This window comes from Coloeus monedula (genome assembly GCF_965178545.1).
Source record: "Coloeus monedula genome assembly, chromosome: 4".
Taxonomy (NCBI): Eukaryota; Metazoa; Chordata; class Aves; order Passeriformes; family Corvidae; genus Coloeus; species Coloeus monedula.
The window spans coordinates 2,196,495-2,220,524 of NC_138784.1; the positions used below are offsets into that span (position 1 = coordinate 2,196,495).

At 38.1% G+C, this 24,030-nt stretch overlaps 1 protein-coding gene across 4 annotated transcripts in view; it reads left to right on the top strand.

The window, feature by feature from the left end:
• ERC1 (ELKS/RAB6-interacting/CAST family member 1) overlaps window positions 1-24,030 on the top strand; it is a 284,042-nt gene that overhangs the window by 110,251 nt on the left and 149,761 nt on the right. For 3 of the 4 annotated variants that reach the window (XM_082280692.1, XM_082280695.1, XM_082280693.1), the window contains exons 12-13: window positions 1,089-1,124; window positions 8,051-8,244. In XM_082280692.1, coding sequence (XP_082136818.1) covers window positions 1,089-1,124; window positions 8,051-8,244 — 230 coding nt within the window. The remainder of the gene's footprint in view (window positions 1-1,088; window positions 1,125-8,050; window positions 8,245-24,030) is intronic. The other variant, XM_082280694.1, reaches the window with a different exon arrangement.

Sequence of the window (24,030 nt, forward strand, 5' to 3'; positions counted from 1 at the left end):
TGTTCTTCAGGATATTCTTTTCCCAGTGTTTTCTGTCTTGTCTTTCCCAGCCAGTGTACTTTGTTTCATTTTGTTTTTATAATCTGGGAGAGACCAACTAATATTAGAAGTTTTCCAGGAAAGATGGGTGGATTTTTGTCCATCTTCATTTCCAGTGCATAGTTTTTCTCCCTATAGATATACTCGTTATTTTTAGGGAGAAGAAAGAGTCCAAAACCATATGTTAACAAACTTCCCTTGCTGCAGTTCTAGGAACTTTTCATCAGAAAATGTTACCACTGATTCCCTGCCAGGAAAATACCTCTAGATTCAATAGGCTCCCACAGAGGTTGCTTTTTTTCCTGCTGTGGTGCTCTTTCTTCAAATTCAGGAGGATAGTATCTTTCAAAAAGCAGGGAAAAAAAGGACTGAATGAAGCGTTGATCCAAATTCTACCTTTCCCAAGAATTAGCTTGGCTAGTCTAATACAGACTCTGCTGCTTTTTATTTTTGTGAACATGGATTTGCTCCCACAACTGAAAATGTTGCTCATAATATTGGTAGATGAGACTGTTTTTTGTTCTCAGCTGATGTATTTTTTTTCAAAGAAGGGACAAAAAATGATGCATTCAACTTAGAAAGAAAAGGGCTACCAGGGAAATCAGGGTGTCTCGTAACAATAAAAGTAAAGACCCAGCAGTTGTGTTCAGCATTCAGATAGTGTCAGTTACTGAATTAGTTTTCTAAACCATTCAGCCATCTTGAAATTGATTCAAGGGAAGCACTAGGAATCAAAGTCCTTCTCAATCTGTGAAACTCATCTGTAAACCCAAACAAAGAACTACAGTTAAATATGTGGGGGCTGGACAAATGCGTTACACTGAAAAAATCATGGAACTTGCATGAGAGTAACTCTGCACGTTTCTCATGTTCCAAAAGCTGATTAGTAATGCATGCTAAAACCACTAATTAAGATTCTGTCGTCTTAGTAAATTAATGTTGCAGTTATTATTTTAAATTCTTTTCTTGTTGCATCTTTTCTTTTTCTCTTTCACACTGTTCCTATCCCAAATTTTCTCCATCTTTTCCTATCTTCTTTCTCCCTTCAGCACCCTGAAGTTTTATTGAGTCATCCATCCAAGCTAGTAAGTTCCCTGGCAATCTGAGAGGCTGTTGCCAGCACATTTAATTTTTTATGTTGCATGTGTATTCCTGTGCTTTTATAGTGGGGCCTACACAGAGTGTACTGGTGAATTACTTTAGTAGTGGGTATGGATAGTATGGATACAAACAAAAAGCAGTGGGATGTCTGACCAGTTGTGTTCAAAAAAGCTTTCTGAGATGTTTTCACTGTTTGACTGCCTTGGTCTAACTGCATTTTTGTTTGGACAGCTTAATTTTGTGTCAGTGTTTTTGTTTCCCTTTGCTGCCAGTGCTTGAAATGTCCTGTAGCTTTTCTGTCATCTCCATTGTCTGTGCATTTTCTGAGCAAGAAGGTAGAATTTCCATGCAAATCAAGCTTCTTGCGTGAAAGCGTTCTGTAACACTGGGTACAGCAGCACATTCGAAATAACAACTAAGTTTCAGCAAGTGAAAGATTGCTTAGAAACTTGTGTAACCATTAAGCTCGCTGGTACTATGTCAGTTTAATTTTGGATCCTATTTCCAGCCTCCTGTTTGATGTCAAAGAGCACTCCTGTCAAGGAGTGTTTGTATAATAATATCTTGACACTGTAAATTACGTAATCCAAGGTGGTTTTCATCAGAGATTTCTTTTGTGGCTCTGTGCATAAAAAATGGTGTTACAGAACTTTCAGGAGTCTGATACCTGTGTTACTCTTGGCAATGTTCAGGGTCAATATAGTTGCCTATCCTGACAGTCATTGTTTGAGGGTCAGAGAAATGCTGGGGCTTGCAATAGTTCAGTTTTTGTGGCATCCCACATCAGTAATTATTTAAACCTGGCTAAATAGTGTCAATAAGAAGTTGGGAAGATGAGATATAATACGAAAAGGTTGTTAGTTGGTGCAAATAGGCAGAAGAATTTGTGTCAGGAGAGCACATTCTCTACAAAATCTTTAACAGCGTGCAAACTTTTTGAGACTCATTACTCTGGATTCAGAATATAGAAGATATGGGACCAAACTTTGTATTTTAATTTCCAGGATGATATAGTAAACATACAGGATAAGGTACAAGAGGCTTTGTGAAGGCCAGGTTAGATGGGGTTTTGAGCAACTTGGTCTAGTGGAAGGTGTCCCTGCCCACAGCAGGGAGTTTGGAACGATGATCTTTAAGAACCCTTTCAACCCAAACCATCCTATGATTCTGTGATGGCTTTTAATGTTCCATCCTGATGATTGTGCATGACAATGTCAGCATCATCTCATGCAGTGGAAAGCTGGAGAGGTTTTCTCCCTGATATTCTTATACCTCCCAGAAAAACTTGTGAAGATAAAACTTGTTTTGAAAAATTAAATATTCAAAATTTAGGAAATGGCCAATGCCACACTGTGTGGTCTTTGTTATTTTCCCTTGTGAGGTAATTTGTATAGCATTTCATAACTAAATTATCGCCTGCTAGTCTTGCTGTTTTCAATATTGCATGACAAATGCTCCAAGAGTGAGCCAGATAGATATGATAAAGATAATAATAATCTAGAGAAATTAGATGATAAAATACTTTTTTGATAGTAGGAAAGCATTGAGTGAATAAGGCAGGATGTATTTGCATTTTTCTTTTTCCCTGAACAACAGGTATAATAATGCATCCTTATTTCCCACTGGTGGTGTTAAGAAGTGATTAGTTGTGATTAGCATGCTAGAAAGAAAATTGGGGGATTTTTTTGTTTTGATGTCATGTTCAGAATAAACAAAGTATAGAGCCATACACTGAATATCCAAAAACTGGGACTAAGTATCTGTTCATTACTTGAGTCCTGTTTCTGTAAAATAGTGGCAGCCTGTGGTCAAGTGAGCAAGGCCCAGATCAGAGGAGGCAGGTGAGTGGGTTGAAATGCACTCACAAAGAGAGATGTCCTGTGGGCATTTCCCTCCTGACTTTACACACTCTTTGTGTTGGGGTGAATCCCAAGAGAGCAAATTGTTTATGTCTAACGACATCTATGGGAACTTGTGTCTTTCTGAAGAGATCACTTGGTTAGGCAATGGGAATTGCCTCTCTTGAGGCATCTTCCTCTCTTCATCTCTTTATGATTTTTCATAAAGGAAATAATTTATGAATTGATTCCAACTGAACATTTGCCTACTCAGTGTCAGAAATTTGCTGTTACATGAACAAAGACTAACCATGTAGAGATGGTTAAAAGACAGAAAAATAACTCTCTGCGACAGACTCAAGTTTTACTGTACATAGTATATCAGAGAATTTTCCTGAGCCTTTTACTTCCATTACAGCCTTTTCAAAAAGCTTGTTTACAGTTTGTGGTGTGTAGAGCTGTGGAACTAAAGGAGGAGAAAGTTTGGTTGTTTTTTAAATTTACAGTTTTGTTAAAACTAATAAAGACACGATAGAAGACAGCACAAATGTTTTATCAGTTGAATTTCTGCCTTTTTAGTAGGAAAAGTACAGAAGGTGGGTGAAGTGTTTGTCTTTTGCAGTAAATAATCATAATATATTTTTGTATTTTTGTGTGCATTTACTATTTTTAGGAGACATGAGGCACCCTTGGAGGTAGGAGGGTGGATTAAAATGGGATTTCAGGTTCTCGGGAACTTTTACTTCATGGCCAAAAGTTCTTGGCAACATTAGTATGTGAAATGTTAAACTGAATTTACTGTCTCAATTCATAGGTAAAAGTAGAAAGTGTTTGCTGTGAATTATTTGCTGTTTGATTTAGTTAATATTTTAGGAATATTGATTTGGAATCTTGGTCATAATGTTTGGAATTTTTAGTTACGTGTTAGAACCTTTAAATTAGATCTGTACCATTGTTTTGTTCCCTGTCTCTGGCACACTTTAAGCTGTGTAAGATTATCTTACCTCTTAAAAAACAGGTTTTTGGCACAAGAAATATCAACTTAGAAAACTTTTTAATGTGTTTTGTCTTCCACTCCTCTCCAGCTGTAAATAGTGGCTATTTCTGTGAAACATTGGTCATCTTTGTTTTAGTTGTAGAAGTTGGCTTTGTCAGCTGACTTTCTGTGGAAGCAATAGAAGTTATAGTACATTTATTTATTTGAGGAACAATCACTCTTTCTTACGTTCTGTAGGTACCTGAAGCAGTCACCCCATCACTTACCACATTCCAGATGGGAAATGATGGCTAAGAGCAGGAAAGCAGAAAGCTGTTAAACCACCTCTTAGTTTATAGTCCCTCTTAAGAACTGTGAGAGCATATCCAGGGTAGTAAACTTAACCTATTCTCAGTCCTGAACCACTTAGAATTTGAAACTGAATTCACACTGGCAAAGATTAATACTGATCACATGAGCTTTGCTAATAAAATCATAGCTTAAGAGGGTGCTGCTTTCTAGCTAAAATGTGACTGTTTCTTATGCAGATCAGTGCAGAATGAAATGTGCAAGTTGGGCTGTGCTCTTAAATTCCCCTATTTGATACCACACAGGAACACGGAGAGCTAATGACAGGGTCAGTAGTAACAATTAAAGGGTTTAAATAGCCTGTAATCAGGTAAACTCAATGGCCTGTGTAGATGAGAAAGTTCAGTGTTCCCTTCACTCTCAGCAAGCTCACTCTTAAGATTTAATTTTTATCATGCTTCTTTTATACATTATCACATTTGTTTGTAACTATATGAAAAGAGAGCAGATTTGCAAATCCTGTGTCAGGCAGAGATGAAAGTCAAACTTTGGGAAATACACTTCCTATAGTCTCTTAATGCAGCAGAAACTCTTGGTGCATTTGTCACTTTATATGTTGGTTCTGCTTCAAAAATTAAATTACTACTTATTTTGGAATTTTTGTACACCTTTGGTGGGCAGGGCAAGTTGTATGTGGGCTTTTTTACTGTGAATATAGGAATTCATTATTTGTGGTTAGCTTTTTGGTTAAAGCAAAAAACCAAGATGAATTATTTTGCACAGTGTTGCATTGGGCAGGTAGCCAATTTCATGTGTTCCAGATCTTCATGTGAGTTTGTGGGAAACCTCTAAATGCATTGGTTTTCTCTCTTATACAATAAATGAATCCAGCAGGATTTTAGATATGGTCGTGAAACACGTATTTTGTACAAAACCCACAAAATGGACCAAAGTCACTCAGTCAGTAACTCACATTGCAGGAAGTGGTCTCCAGTTTACACCATATCACATAACGTTCCCTTTGTGTTAGATGAAAGTATCCGTACTTATGTGCATTATATACAAATAACATGTGTTATGTGTCTTGACTAATAATTTATGTCGTGTAAATAGCCCTTTGGTTCTATAATAACCAGACACACTGACTTGTTGGCTAATTCTCTAGAAAAGAAAATTTATTTCCTCTTCTCAGTAGTGTCTCTTGGGTTGTTGTGGAGATGCTTTTATTAGCAGAGTAAAATAAATCAGGACTGTTCTGACGGTCAAATTGCATTAGGTCTTACAACTTCTTTTGAATTAGTGAGTTTAATAAGCCAGGCTAACAGCCTAACTTTGCTTTCTTTTAAAAGAAGTTTCTTGATTATCTGATCATGTATTTTGGGTGGCTTTAAAGAGCCTGGAGGAGTATTTGTTAAAACAAACAATTTGAGATGTTGGAAACATACCTAAAGCCAGTACAGAAGAACTGAGGCTCTGTCTGGTGAAAACCACACTTAACTCTATACATAGAGTCTCTTAGGAGAATGCAGATGCCCTCAGAAGATGTTACAGGTGCCCCCTCCCAAAACAGTATTCCCAATTCCCTGTATTTGGGAAGGAAGGATTGGAGGAGTTTTTTGAAATTTAAGGTGTAGTTGAAAAGGAAATTAAATCAAGTATTTCAGATTTCCTGCAGGCTGGAAATCCCAAAAAAGCATTTCAGAAACACCAACCAACACTCTTTCCAAAGCCAAGTATGTCCCCTGGTGCTCGCAGCTGTTCATGGAGCTGACACACTTGTCCGTCTCACTGCTGCCACGTCCTCCTGGAGTCTGCATCCTCTTGGCAGGGCATTAATTACACTTCCACTTGCTGTGGAGAGCCCTTTCCAAGGGTGTTGTAATTTGAAGTGCTTATGGGGCAGTAAGGAATCTGGAAGCATTGACAGCCCTAACTCCAAAAGGCTTTGCAAAACTTCCAGGCTCACCAGGGATGCGCTTGCGTCCAGGTCTCGGGGAGAAGCCCAGAAGCAGGATTTTCACTCTTACAGTTCAGTGACACAGGAGTGTCAGGGCTTGACTGGAAAGTCACTCAGCAGTAGGGAGCCTTTGAAGCGTTCCTAAATGCATTACCTCAGGAAAGGGTTCCACTCTTCCACGAATTTTGGTTATTGGGCACTCTTGCCGACATCTGCCTGGGAGACCTGGGGAGTGCCAGACGTTTTGTTCTAGGATAAAATACTGTCCAGGTTAGTCAGCTTTCTGGAATTCTTGTTCTAGAAAAGAAGAAAGCCAAAACAGCTTAGTTTTGACCCTCAGACAAGAGCTGCAGGGCCAAGGCCCTGGAACATGAACCTTTCCTTTGTTTGGGAAACCCAGATCTGTCCCAAGGTCAGTCCCAGTAAAGACAGGCATCAAGACATTCTTCAGTCCCAGAATATTCTGCTCCACAAGTCTCCTGGATTCTACTAGAATGTGGCCTTGGCTTTAAAGAAGCTAATTAAAAACTAGACACTTCAAGGCAAAAATGTTGGGGTCAATGAATGGATATTTTCCTCCAGTCTTACTTTACTGAATAACTAAACAGATTTAGCCAAATGTAATTTTGCTATTTGGTTCCTTGGAAGCAGCAGCTTTCTGCCCCAAGTTTTATACTGCTGCAGTTCTCTCCAATTACCTCTAAAAGCAACAGAGTCCTATACTATCAGATCTAGACTTAGTGTGCTTTGGAGCAGAACATTGGCAGCTTGTAAAACAACTTTCCACAGCTGCACACAGAGGGAAGAAAAGTCTGTAGTCTTATTTTCTGTTGTAGGTTTGTTTCGAGAAGAGCAAGGCTGTGGGTTTTGCAGGCAATCCCGATCAGCAGAATTGCTCCATCAAACCTGCTGTTCACTGGAGCAATTTTGAGCAATTCTGAAACAGCTTTAACTGAGATCAAATTGCAGTTCAAGATCCAAGAGCAGAGGGGCAGGGTGAGAGAAGAAGGATAGTCCTTTGTCTGCTGGTTTAATTTCCAGCATGAATGCTACATTCTCCTGTCTCTTTCATGCTTGGGAACTTTTGAATTAATTTTACTAATGAATTAGTGATTTTTGTAACAAACCAAGCCATTAGAAAACAACCCTAAACAATCTCTTCATCGTGATCATGTTATCCTCAGTCCTCTGATACACTTTGTCCCAATAGCCTGATTTTGAAAAATGTATTTCCTAGATAACTAAGCAAAGATAATTTCAGTAGGTAGCCATACTCATTAACCCTGGTCTGTGTGGCTCAGAACTAGCAAGGGCCTGAGCACATCAGCACCATCTGTGCAAATGTCTGACACTTTGCATATTGATGTAGTTATTGAAGGCTATTAACCTGTGCTTTCTTTTTCTAGAATATATAGGTTAAACATACCTCAAAAAACTGAATCTATAGTCCTATCCCTGTTTAAGAAGTGTATTTTAGGAACTTTTACACTCACATGTGCTCTTAATTTTCTTTTCTTTGAAAGAAGTTAAACTTTTTTTCATATTTCTGCTTCTTTTTTGATTCTGTTTCAGATTTAAAATCATGTAATTTTTTAGGCAGAATTAAACTAAATTCTTTAAAAATTTTTCTTTTCCTGCAAAGTATGTCCCCATACTTAAAAGTAGAATAGGACTTGTATTTTCCTGTGTAATAATTAATCTTGCCAGTTTGAAATAGGTGTCTAGATAGCATTTTGGAATTGGAATAGATAAAACTTTGGAATCGTCATAGAACCTGTAAAATACATACATGTGAATGAAGTGGGTTTTTCTTGAACCCTTTTCTTACAGGCTCATGAGGCAACCCTGGAGGCAAGGGCCAGTCCAGAGCTGAGTGACCGCATGCAGCAGCTGGAAAGAGAGGTAACACGGTATCGGGAAGAATCTGGCAAGGCTCAGGCTGAAGTGGATCGTCTTCTGGAGATCTTGAAAGAGATGGAAAATGAGAAGAATGATAAAGATAAGAAGATAGCAGAACTGGAAAGGTGAGGATGGTATAAAGTTAGAAGAGGAGCAAAAGAGCTGATTAACATTAGAGATAAGTCATTTTTCTTTTCTTAAAAACCTTAGAGTGCCTGTTTTGGGAAAGTCTGTTTAGAGTTTTTCTATCTTTGGTCCTTTATTGTGTTGTAAGGAAGAGGGTGCTTTCCTTACCTGGCTGCTCAAAACCAGGCCTGGTATAGGTAGAACTGGAAGGATAAATAGAGCTGTAAGGGAATGGAGAGGGTAGGAAAAGCTGCTGACACTTCGGTGTGTTTGTAAAACAGTTTGTTGTTTTGATACAATAAATTCCTTGAGCATGGCTCTCACAAAAGCAAATAAGAAAAATTATTTTTAAGACCTTGTGATACTAGTTATTCAGATTCTTCTGATAATCGACCTCATAACTCTTTGTAGTGGTAGGGACACAGGTAAACTTGGGCCCTAGTGAAGCCTGACGAGCAGATTTGCTTTTGTCCAAGCAAAACTCGATTCAGCACTTTACAGCATTTTTCATCTTTCTCTCGGAGCCAGGAGGCTCAGATTTTTTTTCAAGGTTATAATGTCCTAAACAAAAATTACAATTTATTATGGTTTAATGACATTTGTGTCACAATTATAAGTAGTAGATCTTGGGAAAGACCTGAGTTAGAGTCTGTATTCTGTCATTTTTTCATCTTACAGTGGGCCAAGAGCGAACTTCTGGGCAGTAATACCTGTTTGGGGTTTTTTATTTACCATTCTAAATGAAAAATCACTAACTTGGAGCAGCAAAATGGAAATTTGATTATTCCCATTTGCCTAGTGCCAGAATAGTCTTTCTAGTTTCTGTCTTTTCACTATTTAACTACTCAAAATTTAGTGTCAGGAAGATTAGGGCAGCTAAATAGAGGACATTTCAGGCTCTGCATTCAGTGGTTATTTTTCATGGCTTGCTGATTGTTAAATTATGGCCCCCTCTGAATGATTTGAAAAATTCTTTTCTAAGGAGTCCATTCCCTTTTCCTTGAAATGCGTAGAGCTCTGGAACAGTTCAGCTTGCCAGCTGTTTCTTCTCTCTCTGTGACTGTAAGCAACATCCTGTTAGTTTTCTTTAAGTTGTTTTATTTAACCAAAATTCTTCGTACCTATGGCATAAGCTCAAACACCCAAAAGTGAGGATATGTTATTTTTAAGTGTCTTCCCTTTTTTCCTAATTGATACATTGTTGAGCCCTTCGGTACATGATGTAATCAGCAGAACGTTCAGGCAATAGGTTGATATTGTTGAATGAGTATAGACATGAAAAAGTTACAAGTTATTTGGCTGTGTGATTTTTTCAGTCCTGTTGGGGTCCCCATCTCAGGTGTGACATTCACTGTGTCATTCTCTTCAGGGCAGGCAAGTTGACCAGGGATCAGGTACAAGCAGAGAAAGATAGAAGAAAGACTAGGGGGAAGAAATGTGTTCATAGTTCCTAATTATTTTTTCTTAGTGGAGAAGTAACTACTGTTTAGGGAAAGGAAGTTAGAAATATGAATCATTCCTCAGCCTAATTCCTAGAGAGATTGAAATGGCAGGAAAAGAATTTTCTTACATATGCTTTTAATGAAAGCTGATTTTTTAATTTACATTAGCATTCAGAAACTAATCACAATTTGACTTGCAGCATCAAACTGAATAGACACAAGTGGCCTATAAACAAAGTTGATAATCTGCAAAGGAAAAATAACAATGAAGAGAAATTAAAATGGGTCTCCTCTTTTATAGATAGAAGCAATTTCACCATCTTCAAAGAGTTAGAAATCAAGCTTTTTCTTCAAAAAGAAGAAAAGAGAGATCTGCAAAGCAGTTATTGTTTGTCATGTTACATGTTAGTTTCTTGCTGTTTCAGCCACAGACCAAAGTCTTACTATGAAAGCATAAACCCCCCAAATGACCAGACATCATTCCATAACAATTTGGTAAATACTTTGACTATTCAGTTTTATCCATTCCTTCTTATCACCTGTTCTTCAGTCTTACAAAAAAACTGAGTGGTCCTCTTCTCTTTTTAACTTATCTTTTCTACCACTACTGAGATAAGACAGAATATGTTTTCTCTTATTTCTAGTAATTAGAATAGGTATTTTGACTCTGTAAAAGAAAAGACTGCTTTTGTCATCGTGTGACTGCCAGCAGGCTGAGCAAAGCAAGGTGGGGAGGGAGAAAAATCTAAGAACATTCATGTTCTATAACCACTCTAAGTGGAAATAGAAAAGGTCTTCCCCATCTAGAGATCTCATCTGGATATTGTTAGTATGGTGAATTAGCAAAGTATCAACACCTGAAATGATTTTTCAGGTGGCACTGTAATATAATCACAGCACTGGAGCAAGAGATAGAAAGTTCCAGATACTTTATAGTGAGGTTTTGATTAGTAGTTTCTCTTTTTCTGAATAATTGTCAGAATTTCTATTTGACCTTAGTTGTTTTCAACTGCTCCCCCAAACCACTATTCCCTGGAAGCTTGCTTCCTTCTTGTGAGCTTTTGCATAAAGCAGAGATTTTATCACACCTATTTAATGTATAGGTTGGTCCTGGTTTTATCTACAATGCTTGTTTATAAAATATTCTTTCATGGCTGAACTTATATATCCAGGCATGTTACATGCATGTTTTAGAGCTAGAAGAGTCTTGGTTTCCAGGAAAAAATGCGATAATTTTGCCTTTTAAAAATCTTTCCTAAACTGTGGTCCATGCAGAGCGAGCTAGAAATTACCTTGACTTCTAATGCTTCTACAGCTGATCAAACTCTGCTGTGCAAAGAACCTTAGTGCCTGCAGAAGCAATTGTCAGCAAGCTAAACAGCAAATATTGCTGTGCCTATCAGATGCCTATCAGAAACAGTCAGTATTCCATGTGGAGCAAGATGAGAAGAAAAAGTCACATTCAGAGAATAACTGTACTAAAAAAAAAGGGATTTTTCAAAAGAGAGAGTCTCTCTTCCCTGCAGTTTTCCCTTTTGCTGGTTGTGTGTGACAACTAGACCATACGTTGTCAGGGAGAGAGAAATGGTGTCACAGTTTCATCCACAGAAGGGATGCATCGCCTGTTAGGGAGGTGTGCGTCGAGGAGCAGAGAGAAGTAGGGAGAGGAAGATGAAATAAAAAGCAGGAAACTGTTCTCTTGAGCCTTTTCAGTGCAGGCAAAGCTGCCTTGTGTTCAAGTTAACGTAAAGAGGGAAATGCTTCCACTCTTCAGTAGCTGTTGCAATTACTGGGAGATGTTGTTTAACAGCTGTGAATGGGACAAAAGATATTAAAAAAGAAGTGTTAAGTATGGTGCATGCTATGCAAAAGTTTGAAAAATATTCTCCAGTCAACACAAGGTTGAATGCATGAGCTCATTGGTATATATTCTTTGTGGGGAGGATTTTGCTTTTTCTTATGGGAAGGTGGGCCCTGAGTTCACATTTCTTCTTGGGTGAACAGCCCTGTAAGTTTTGTTTCTGTCCCCTACTGTGGTGGTGTAGAGGGTTTTGTAGCTGTCTGGTTATTCACTTCTTTGTAACTAACTGTTTGCTTTTTGTATTGCCATTCCATAACCTCCTGTCTCTCTGTAACTTTTCATTTTGTGTTCTGTTTCCTTCCTCGCTTTTTCTTCCCACTTGTCCCGTCCCGCCCCGGTCCCCTGAGTTGTGTTGTTTTGTTTTGTCCGGGGGGTGTTTGTGACTGTGCCTTTCCTCAGAAAGCACGGCTCCCGCAAATTGCACCCTCCCTACCAGGTGTCGGTCCCTGCACCGCAACACGTAGGGGGGTTTGTGTGGGACTTCCTGGGAAAGTGAGTGCCCTACAAGGCTTCTGTTTCCTCCGGGCTGGAATGTCGCCGCTGGCTGCCCGGCTGCTGCTGCTGCTGCTGCTGCTGCTGCTGTTTGGGGCTGCTGCAATTCTGCTTTTTTCCTTAGGTCAAACAGGAACTGCTTATGTCAAATACAAGTTCTGGTTGTGACCACAGTCCAAAGGAGGTTTGCTGCTGTTCTCCCTGATTTAAACCTGACAGAAGCTGTTGCTTTTTAATTCTAATTCTCTTGCTGTGTTTTACCTTTGGTTCTAATCTCTGCTACCAGTTCTGCCTGAACCAGCTAAAACTCAGTGTTCAAGTGTTCTCAATTGTGTCATTGATAGAGGTCAGTATTGACTTATTCTTGAGGTTTATAGTGATGACTATCCTGTAATAAGAAAACAAACAATCAAAAAGTAATGCTCCTTATTTGGGACATGGCCATCACAGCCTTCAGATGGGTATTTATACACATATCTGTTTGTGTGCACACACTGCGCAGATAAGAACGGGCTTTGTACTTAGAGGTGGCAGTAACTATATCTGTATATGTTGCTTCAGAAGTAAGCACTGAGTGAATATATATGGAAGTCCTGGTTCCAGCTGCAGGCTTAAAATCGATTTTCATTTGGCATGCTCACTACATAAGATAGGCAGTTCTTGTAAGGACACAGGGTTGGGTTTTTTTTTGCCTGAAGGAAACTTTGCTTTGGAAACAAAGGAAGACAGCACTCAGCTGTGGAATACCAGCAGTCCTGTTAAGGACAGCTGGAATTACTGGCTATTTTAAGAAAGAGAATTTGGAGAGTTTTCCTGAAAAGAATTTAAGGATGCCCTTTTCAAGAAGAAGCCTTCCAACTTTTGATTTGTAGCAGCCAAAAGGTATACTCCTCATCCTAAATATTTCTTCTCAACAATAAATAAAAGATTAAAAAACATTGGGGATCGCAAAGGAGTGCTGAAAAATGTGGACAGTAGAATTAAGTACCTTATTTTGTCTGTCTTTAAGACAGATACATTTGGTTAATGTTCTGTGAAGGATAGATGGAGAGAGAAATTAGCTGTATTTTCCATCAACTTTACAGTTTCCTAGAACAGTGTAAAGGAAACTGTACTAGTAAATTATGCCCTAAGCTTAAGTCAACAATTTGAAGCTGAAATACTTACTTTCAAACTGCTACTCATATCTTGGAATAATTGTCTTTGGTTTTTAAGTTTGTTGTTCCTGTGAATTTTTCAGTAGTTTTTTAGAGAATTCCTAAGCAAGGACCACACCAGTGCATATAAATAATTTAAAGTAAAAGATATGTTGTAATTTAAAGAAATTAAAGAAAGGTGTTTATGAAGTCATAATTGTCACCATTAAAGTTAACCTTGAGAGATGGTATGGCTATAATTCTATATTGTCTTAACTCATTCTAGTCCTCCAAAAATAAATTGAACTCTGATTCAGGCATTGGAAAACCTGAAACAATTACATATTATTTTAAAATACTTCAGTCCATTTTGTTGCCATAAAACATAAAAGCAAATCAAATATATTTATCTTATGATTGCATGGTATTATTACAAGGCAGAATCTGTTGTTGTTGTGTTTTTCATCCACTTCCCTCAAAAATCTGTACCTTAAGCAAATATTAAAATTCTAAGGTAAATCGCTCAAGATTTAGCATATTCCAAGATGAAGATTGCCTTTTAATTTTAATTCACATCTTATGTGAAGTGATATAATCTTGAACCATATGTGAACAAATTTTTTCCACATGAATGCTGCCTTTTTTGAAGGACACAGCTGAAATTCTCCCCCCAAACCCCCAGTTAGTTTGAACCTCTCATGGGAAGTAGCAGCACAACGGTTTAATATTTGGTAAGCAACTGAGGACAGGGTTTTGTAATGGAAAGAAGGGGTCAGGCCCATAATTAGTCCAGCTCCACCTCTGAGCACACGGATCTGTTCAATATTAAGATTTTCACAATTTCCCAGCTAGGAAAGGAAGAAGTAATTTCTTTCTTCTCAGTCTTGCTTTATCTTCATATAAGATCAGCATTACACCTGAAGTCCCATATCAAGTTTCACAGAGGGAGGACAAAAACCATTTCATATCAATATAACATCTTTAAAGAGGTAAGAATAAAAGATGCAGGCACATTTGCTTACAGGTATTTAACTTCAGACATTTGAAAGTATGCTGACTTTCAGAGAGCGTCTGCCCTCTAGAAGTCAGCCTTTGTTAAAGTGCCTTAAGATCAACGCTCACTAACTGCTTTTGAAACTTACATTTAAGGAAAGAAAAGAGACACAGAGACACTGCCAGTAATTGCAAATCCATCTGCAGAGAGCACCAGATAAAAACCCCATCACAGTGATTTTATGGTGACTCCTCAATCCATCCTCACCTTTTTCATATAATGGGATATCCTTTTTTGATTTGTTCTTTATTTAGGTGTCCTTCATTTCCCATTCTTTCCCTCTTGCTGCGTTTGGGAGAAACCGAAACTTTGTGATATTGCAGAAACAACTGTTCTGAAATACAAGGTTGAAGAACCCCAGTTAGTCCATGGTGAGAGGTCAGGGCTGGTGCAGGCTTTGGCTGAATGAGCTCGCTGTGTTATCCCCTCATTGAACCACCAAAACGTGGTATTATGTCCATGTTCAAGCAGGCAGGACTGACACTATTAAACAGTGATTCATGTCCATGGAACTGAGTACAGACCAACTCCTTTGTTACATTCAGCAGTGGGCTGAAAACACGGTTTGTCTGCTAATCTAAGACTAAGGATCTGATGTTGGATCTTCCAGGAAGGACCCTGCACTACAGAAATACCAGTAACAAGAAGCACTGATTGTGAACTTTTTTGAAGGCTTCTTTTCCTGCCAAATTCTCCTTAGTGCTGAAGTCCTGCTTGTTTTTATCACTAAATCAAGGTGGTTTTCAAGCTCTCCCTATCATGCCTATTATGCCTGTAATGAGTATAGGAGTTGTCATTTGCCTTGTATTGTAGCAATGATGGATTTTATTTAGCAGATATCTTCTAATCCAGCTGATAGATCAGTAGAGTGTAAGAACTGTGATGTAATTTAAATAATTATAAACTTGAGGAGAAAGAGCATCACGTAAGTAATGAGCCTAGTCTGTATATCAGTTTCATTACCTTCCTTTACTACATCTCTTCAAAAGCTGTTTTTTTGTAGCTTTGTTTCAGTCAATATCTTTGAGCAATATGAGAGTATCCATACTCCCAAGCTAGTGCAAAAGGAGTAAAAAATCCCACAAAAACTCTCTTTTATACAAATGATAGAGTGAAAATAAAGGTGTCAGATCCTGACATTATCTTGGAGTACAGAAAGAACAAAAAGAATATACAGTAACTGCCAGTAAGCCAGTGAAAGAGTGATTTTAGTGCTGCGTTGTGGCCGTGTGTGGCTGGGTTTGTCCTCTTAGATCCACGCATGCATGTGTGCATGGATGCACACACAAACCTTCTGTCTCTGTCTCTCCATCTCTTCCCTATCCCTCTAAATACCAATCTAGAAAAAAGGAAAAGACCAGCCATCATTCTTTTTATCAAGAAAACATGTCAAAGGTGGTAAACATAAATAACCTTTCTGCTTTGACAGACACAAGGAAGATCAAATGCCTATTGTTCCCTGTCAGACTGCTTTGAGGGAATGACAGAGTAATAAATATACACAATCATTCACCGCCAAACAAGTGGAATTAAAAGGTTGACTGAAAATCGTTACATAAACTACATCCTAAGTACATCTGAGACAAACGTAGCAGGCTTATTCTGCTCCCTATAATATACAAGCATGTGGAAAAAATTGTAACTCGAATATCCAACAGCTTTCAAAATAGATATTTCTAAATTACAGTGCTTAAGTGTTCACATCTCTGTTTTTTGATCTTCACCCAGTGATCAGATTTAAGCCGGCTCTATCTTTAAAATTAACGAGATGGTATTTTAGCAGAAAATGGGTTTCTCTGAGACTGCCAGCTGGCATTACAATTGTCTCGTCTCCCTGTGTGACTGTTGCATCGGAGTACACAGTTAATGGGGCTGGGCAGGAACGCTGCTGCTGGATCTTGTAAGGAATGCTGCAAGTGTGTGTTCTTGCTCGAAGGGAAAGAGTGCAAACTAAAAATTGTGATTTTGCTCTGTAATGAGCATGTCTCGGTATGTATCTGATCCTGCTTGCTTGGGGCTGCTGCCTGGGGCAGATGCTTGCTGTGCTCCTCTGTTCAATTTCACTGATGTAGCCCATGAACTGAGGCTTCACCTCCAGTCCATGGTAGATTTCCATTTACTTCCTAATGGCTGACAATTTCAGGTGTCTGCCTTGGTTTTAGTTTGAGTGATAACACACTTACAGACTGTGTTTGTAATTTTAGTGTGCTTTCAGACATAGTCCTTATTTTTGTTTGGATAAATATTATGGTTATTCTAAAAATCCACACTTCTAAAAAATATTTTGTACGTCTGTAACAAAAACTTGGAAAAGGGGCTAGCAATTACACAAAATGTATTTTTCTTTGGAAGAAAGAATTATTCCATAGCAAAATGGAGATGTAGCAATAATTATTCTCTGTTTAAAACCCATGCAGCTGGTTAAATAATACTTCTGTAGAACACAGAAAATTGCAAGTGACCTCAGCATAGTGTTCTACATACTGTTTTGCCTTCATCCTGTGCCAGCAAAAGATGCTACCTTTAATAGCAGTTGGAAGAACTGTATGGCGCATTTAAATTCTACTGGGCTGTTCTGAGTTGTAGCCTGTTTTTCACTGTTAAATTGAAGAAATAATATCACATCATTACGACACAACCAGGAATAACAAAGAATCCCTGAAACACAAAATGAGAAGCCCTAAATTTTTCCTCTTAGCTTATTTATTTCCATATTTAACCATGTGTTTAGTTTCACATTTTTGTTCCCTTTTGTTAAATTTGTTTGTAGTCTTGGATTTCAGTCAGCATTCTTACTTACACATTTTTCTGTATGAATTAACCAAGGCTTTTGGAACATTTAAAGTTAATTCAAGATCAAAGGCTGAGATGTGGTATTTGGCATTTTACAAGTCTCATCTTTCCCCAAATCCCCAAATAATACAGTCTTTACAACAGCTGTCCTTGAAGAGCTTGATTTGAAGAATGTTGGTTCAGAAGCCAAAGAAAAGTACCTCTGCACTACTTAATCTGTTACAGACCAACAACAGCTGCTTGTACAAATTCAATACCCTACACGGTTGATAGTAAAATTTATGCCATAAATAAGGTCTTCAAATTTCATTTACAGCCCTCCATATACCAAGAGTAATAATAAAGGATACAGCAGTTAGCCTATCCTATAGAAATATTTTTATCCAGCCCATATCCTGCCTTTTTAGAGTGAAATTTTGCCATGGGAAAAGTACAACATGCGTTGTAAAAGCCAAATTGCTACTTTGGACAGAAGGACATTTCCTTTGCCTCTCTTCTATTGACTGAAAATCATCAAAATTAAAACCAGATTGAAAAGATGTGTATTTATGGTTCCTTGTTGACTTACCTTGCTGTTATCAGTGAAATTGACAGCAGATGCCTATGAAAGATACTGGAGACATTTGGAAAAAAAAAAAAAAGCAATAATGAACCTATGGGACCTCATGTAATACTGGGGACTCCAGCATTTTGTCTTGGTCAGTTCTGCTGTTGAACAATGTTGGAGAGAACTGTCAAAAATATACCTGTTTGGTCATTATTGTTTTTAGATTGCACCTTATACAGGAGAATTATACGGTAGGAAGAAGAGGCAGCTGCTTTTTCTGTTTCTCTTTGGAAGGGGTGACTTCAATGTCAAAATTAAGACAGATGAGCTTTTAGCTTTGGCAAATCTTCAGGTCTTGAGGACTTTACTCCATGCTTGGGGTTTTTCTCCTTTCTCTTTAGTCTGTTTAGACAAGTTGGGATCGTCTGCAGGAAAATTGAGTCTTGCTCATGGAGAGAAAATAAGCCCCTAGAAGATGTCATAAAGGAAGACATTAGGTTTCATCTCAGATAGTCAAACTCTGTATTTTCAAAATGTTCGTTAGAATTCTGGAATAATGGTACTTGCTAATGATATGATGTAAATCTGAAGTTTTCTTGTAAGATGGCTTATTTTCTTTTTCCAAGAACTGTTACATATTGGAGACTATTTGCTCTACAGAAAGTTGCCTCTAATTGAAATGGTGTAATCTAATCTAAAGGTCCTTTTTCTCTTATTTCTTCTTTTTTTTTTTTTTTTTTAATTAGATGTCTATAAAACATGCAGCTCTGTGTTTGTGAATGATTGTGTGTCTGTGTGTCACTACCTGATTTATATCTGCTTGTTTTGTCCTTTATTCTTGAACTGCTTTATCTCTGGACTCTGTTTTCACAAACTCTAACTCTTTCTCTTTCGCATCTCCTTCCTGGATTTGCTGCTTCCTTCAGCCTCACCTCAAGGTCAGTATTCACTTTTAAAAGGGTGTTTATAAAACTGTCTATTCAGCTAAACTTGAGATCTTACAGAAGATTGCACATCAAATTACATGATTGCAAAATAAGAGATCAGAGATTTGGTTACGCCTGTGTAGGAGGATGGGTTGAATAGGGTGCATGTTTAGAAGGAAAGAATTTATATCAAACCATTGTAAATCAATGCTGCTGTGCACTGGGAAGAAGGGGAAAGCCTAACCAATGAAATTTTTAAAGGGAAAAAAATACAGGAACAGGGAGCTGAAGGAAGACAGTTTAAATATTACTGGTTTTATCTGTTAGTTTAAGAAGATAAGAGATTGGCCTTAGCCATGTTCCCTAATACATACACATGCTGTGGAGTGCAAAAGTAGTTCCTTTGAAATACTAGTCATACAAACTTTAACTGCTGGATCTTTATCATTGCATCTGTGCCTGAAACCTTACAGTGATGTCGCAGAACTACTTCTGGTGCAGTTTGAATGTGCTGTGCTGTCAGAAAGAACTGAGGACTGAGGGTTAAATATAAGTGAATTAGGAGGAGGATGAATTTGTTGAAAACACAAAGTGATAAACCACTGAAGAAAGTCTACCAAGAGACAGTATGTTTTGAGTCTTTCAGACATGGCTCATTTTTCTGTTTTCATATTTTAAAAGCAGTTGCTAACCATAGGTTTTGGGATTTCAGTAGAGTAGTTCAGAGTAAACATCTATGGCCTAAATAATACAAGTAAGAGTACATTATCTAATGACTCTCATTTGCCTTTGAAAGCTCTGAAACTATGTTGGATTTTAGTCTTTGCTGATAAAGTCTGTTTGGTAGAAAGCATCTGTGACTCCTGGAGAAGGAATGATCATAATTGTTTCAGGCAGTCTTTGCCCAGAAAGCCACTACTTAAAGACTAAAATTCTGAGTTATCAACCAACATCCGACTTTGCTGTTCATGATTAGCACTGAAAAATGTGGTGGTGACTGGAATCCCCCGGTGCTGCGATGCTGCTGACGCCTTTAGATTGTGTCAGCGTCGTGACCTTGGTTTGGCACAGGCATTGCACTTGTGGCCCTGGGTGCGTGTTTTTCTTCCTCCCACAAACTGGAAAAAGGTTGGAAGTTCATCATGTTGTTGTCATCCATCAGTACCTTCCGTATTCAGTGTGTCATACTGGCGTACTTGTAATTACTGGGGAGAGGAGGTCTGGCCTTGAATGACCCCCTTCAGGTCCCAAAAAACACAACTGCCCGGAAGCTTTTTCTGCCCTGTGAGCATTCTCCTCTGAAATAACCACACTGTCTTTTGCTGCACGAGCAGGACTCTGTGGGGCAGTCTGTATTTGCCTGTTGCCACCATGAGTGGAACTTGGTGTGCTTTGCCTGATAAAGTCCTAGATGTTATGGAATCCAGCTGTCAAAGGTGTTTCGACTTTGATCCATATGACTGTAGGGTTTTATCAATACCTGTGCCTATGCTGGAATTAATGATAAGAGGGGAAACAGTTTTAGGGTGCTGTTTGGTTCTGGTCTTTCTAAGACCTGGCTTTCTAAGACCTGTAATTTCTCTTTTCACAAGCAATGTAACCATAACTTTTATTTCTCACATTTAGAGCATATTTTAAAATTTGGCTAGAGAAGATATGGCTGTGATTCGAGGTGTTAGGATTAGGAACTTGGAAGAGTTTTCTGCTAAGATGTTAAAGAGATTGTCCATTCTGTCCTCATAGTTTCTTAGTTGGTTTATTGATTTTTTTGGTATTATTTTTATCAGTTTTTAAAATTATTATGGTTAGTTGCTGAGGTTTTCATTTATTTGTTAAAATAAATCAAGAGCATAAGGAAATAGGTGGAATGACTGCTCTTGGAACTACAAAATCTCTGCTGGCCAGAAACAAAATAAAAAAATTCTCTTCAGGGCAAACAGGAAAATTACAGTGGTTGAAGTACACTAGTTTCTTTCCTAAGCATTTCAGATTTTGCCTAATTACCATTGACTGCAACATATGAAGAAATAGCTGTTCTGTGAAGTTACATTCTACCTTGGAAGCTACTATGGGAGGCATAACTTTATTTTTCTCTGAATGATGTAAAGCAATTTTTTCAGACATCAAAGCAAATGTGTCTCATGGAAAAGAACTGAATATGTAAAAAATGTGTTAGGTATGTCTGTCTTCTAACAGGAAGAAATACTCTGAATTATTTCTGTTCCCATCAAGAACAGCTTTGCTTACAGTAATCAGTGCAATACCTCTGAATTCTCTGATCTGTCCATTAAGCTTTCATCGTCTCTCTCCTGTTGACAAACTCAGTGAATCAGAATAGAACCGTGTAATCTGCATCACTGTTGCTGTTGTGACATGGACTTACTGCTCAGAAGTCTTAAGGATCTAGAGTGGATGTCATGCTGATTCATAGTAAATAAAATTGTCTTGGAAAGCATGGGGATTAAAGCAGTTTTCCATAAGAAGTTTTTTTGCTAAGCGTCTCTGCTGATGACAGCTTCACATAAAGAACTCCCCAATGCTGGCTGAGTTCAAGAGTAGCAAGCCAAATAACACTATACTGATGTCATTACCTGCAACAGTGAAAAAAATTAGAAAAAATACTGTAAAATCATATGGTCCAGTTCTTCTAAGCTGTTCTTCTGAATATGCGTCACAAAAGTCAAGATAGATAAAGATAAAAAGACTGACATCAAGTGCTCTAATGAGCAACTGCATGTTTTTCAAGGGAAGAATGAGCTATATTGATAAAGTAAAAGTCAGATTTCCAGCCTCAAACTAGGTAACAAGCAGCTTAACTGGACAGGAGCTATCCCACAGGAGGCTTGTCTTCCAGTGTTCTGCTTTCTACTGTCAGATTTTCTGTTAGTTTAGATCACATAATTAATTGTACTGTCTGTCATATTTTAAAGCAAGTAATCCAGTTCTTAAAAGAAAGTTTTCTGGATTTTTTGCTATACCAAAGAGAATTTGATGCTCTAGGAAGTAATAATGAAATACTGTAAACCTTATTTCCACAAGCAAAGTGGCTTGGTGATTAGATGAGTACAGGCTGTTGGCATGAATCCAGATAAAAGTCTGCTAAGAGTGTCCATGTAAAATTAAATGTCAGCGTAGCAACTCAAGTGTAGCCTTATAAAATCAAAGTAAAAACAAAATACTAACTCTGAGGGGATTATTTCAGTCTTTTTTCCAGAGTCCTAAATATATATTAAACAGAACATGTCTAACCACCGAAGAAATGTTTAAAATGTCATCCTTCTGTAAGAAAATAGCAGATAATATTGCTTAAAAAGTTCAGCAAGTACAGGAAACTCAGAGTGCTATTCAATAATTCTTTTAAAAAAGCCCAAAACAAAACAGCAGAGTACTTAAGTGACAGGCATGTAGTCTGTGGTACCTGTGGGCTTTTCACTGTGCTGGAAATACCTTTGCACACTGACTCATGTGCTGCACCTCCAGGAAGCCGTGGATCTGAGGACTGACAAAGTGCCAGCGCGGTCAGGAGAAATGTCGCTGGAAATGTGGCTGGCTCTTCAGTTTCATACCTTCAGAAGACTCCAGGTCTTCACTCTGCCACAATGTTGGTCATTAACCATGTCAGGAAGTGAAAAAAATTTCAAGTGTGTTGAGTCAGCAGTGGTTTTAGCTTAGCAGAGACAGAAACATTGTCTTCAAAGAAGTTTCCATTTAAATTTCCTTGGCTGTCTCCAAAAAATAGCAATCTGTAGTAGTTGTTTTCTATTAAATATATGTTTCCTGTAATTCTGCTTAGAACAAAAATGGCTTTGTGGAATTATTTACACTATAAAGTACTCTTCTTTTAAGAACTGTCTGATCCTTGTGAGTGAGGAGAATTAAGGCGTCTTAGAGATGGTAGTGGGAAAAGGAAGAAATGAAGGCATCAGGCCTGGTTATGAGGGTTGGGTGGTGATGAGGTCACAAAATAGAACTGTGCTTTTCGTTAAAAAATGTCACTGGCATAGCCTTTCAAATTTGCTTTAGGTATAGTGATTATCAGAGCTTTCCCTGTTCAAAGTGGGATCTGTACCTTTTCGAAAGTCCTCTTTTCTTGCCTCATTTAATTGCATCTTAATTAAGCAAAATTATTCACAGCTGTACATCATCTCAGAATTCTCACTTTGCTGCAGTCTCATATGATCTAATTAATTTCCTACTACCTGCTGAAATTAATTTAACTATGTGAAACAATGAATCGTTTTTCTCTTTGTGTTACTCCTTTGTTTTCAGCACATATAGTCACAAAGTATGCAGGTTTCCAGTGGGATTTTGAACTGAGGTAGCATTAGAAAGACAAGTGACATGGCACTAGGGAGAATTTTTGTGTGTCACAGTATGCTGTGAATTTTGAAGAGGTTTGAGTCAAATGCTCTGAGAGAGAAATCCTTCACAATTTTTTCAGATATAACAAAAAGGTGGGGGTTTTACCATATTATTTGAAACATCAAAAGACAATGTTATTTTTAGAAGACATTTTAAGATGTGTCTCTATCTTCCTATATCCCGAAGTTAACAAATTACATAGCATGTCATCGTCAGAAGATTAAATGGAATGATCACTCAAACTTCATGCAACATTAAACATTTTGACTAACCCATATGTGTCACATCACATTTAGTCAAAGGAATAAAATCTGAAGATTATTCTTCCTCTTTAATGGCCAGTTTCTGTGCAAAATTTTATCCCCCCAAGTGGCTAGATTTTTATTTCTGTTAAAATTCTAAAAGCCAGGCAGTGAATGTGTATATCTATGGTAAAATAGTCTTGGTGCAAACAGTTCCATAACTGACAGTACCACGAGCTTTAACAGCCTTGGACTCAGCAACAGTACAGTAGTTACAGAGAATGCAGTCAGGCAGGACTTCTTAAAAAGTTGCTGAAAAGGATCAGCTCAGTTGCTGCTTTTCCTGCTCTTTTACCCTCAAGGACTCCTTTCAGATCCCTGAACATAATGTAAAGTGTGCAGGAGTGATGCATTACCCCAGGATTGTTAGAGCAAGCTGCAGGTCATTTAAACAAATTAGAAATATGCAGGTTGATGGAATCGGCTCAGATAAACACAAGGTTGCTGAGGGAGCCAGCTGATGTCAAAGCAAGGACTCTTTCTGTCATCTTCAAAAGCTTTGCCTGTCAGGGAAGGTTCCCTTTGACTGCCAAACATCACACCCATCTTCAGGAGGGATGAGAAGGAGGATCTGGGGACTTGCAGGCCAGTCAGTGTAACTTCATGTGTTGGGAAGCTTTTTGAGGTAACTTTTCCTCAAAGTCACCTCCAAGAACCTGAAGGAAAAGAAGGTGATAGGGAACAGCCAGTATTGGATTTACAGGGACAAATCATGCCTGACCAACCTGATTGCCTTCAGTGATGAGATGACTGGCTCAGAGGAGAATCAGCAGTGTTCAATGTCTTTTTAGTGGTGCGGATGATGACACAAAATACACCTCCAAAATTTCTAGAGAAGACAGAGTCAGACTCTTCTCACACATGTTTGGT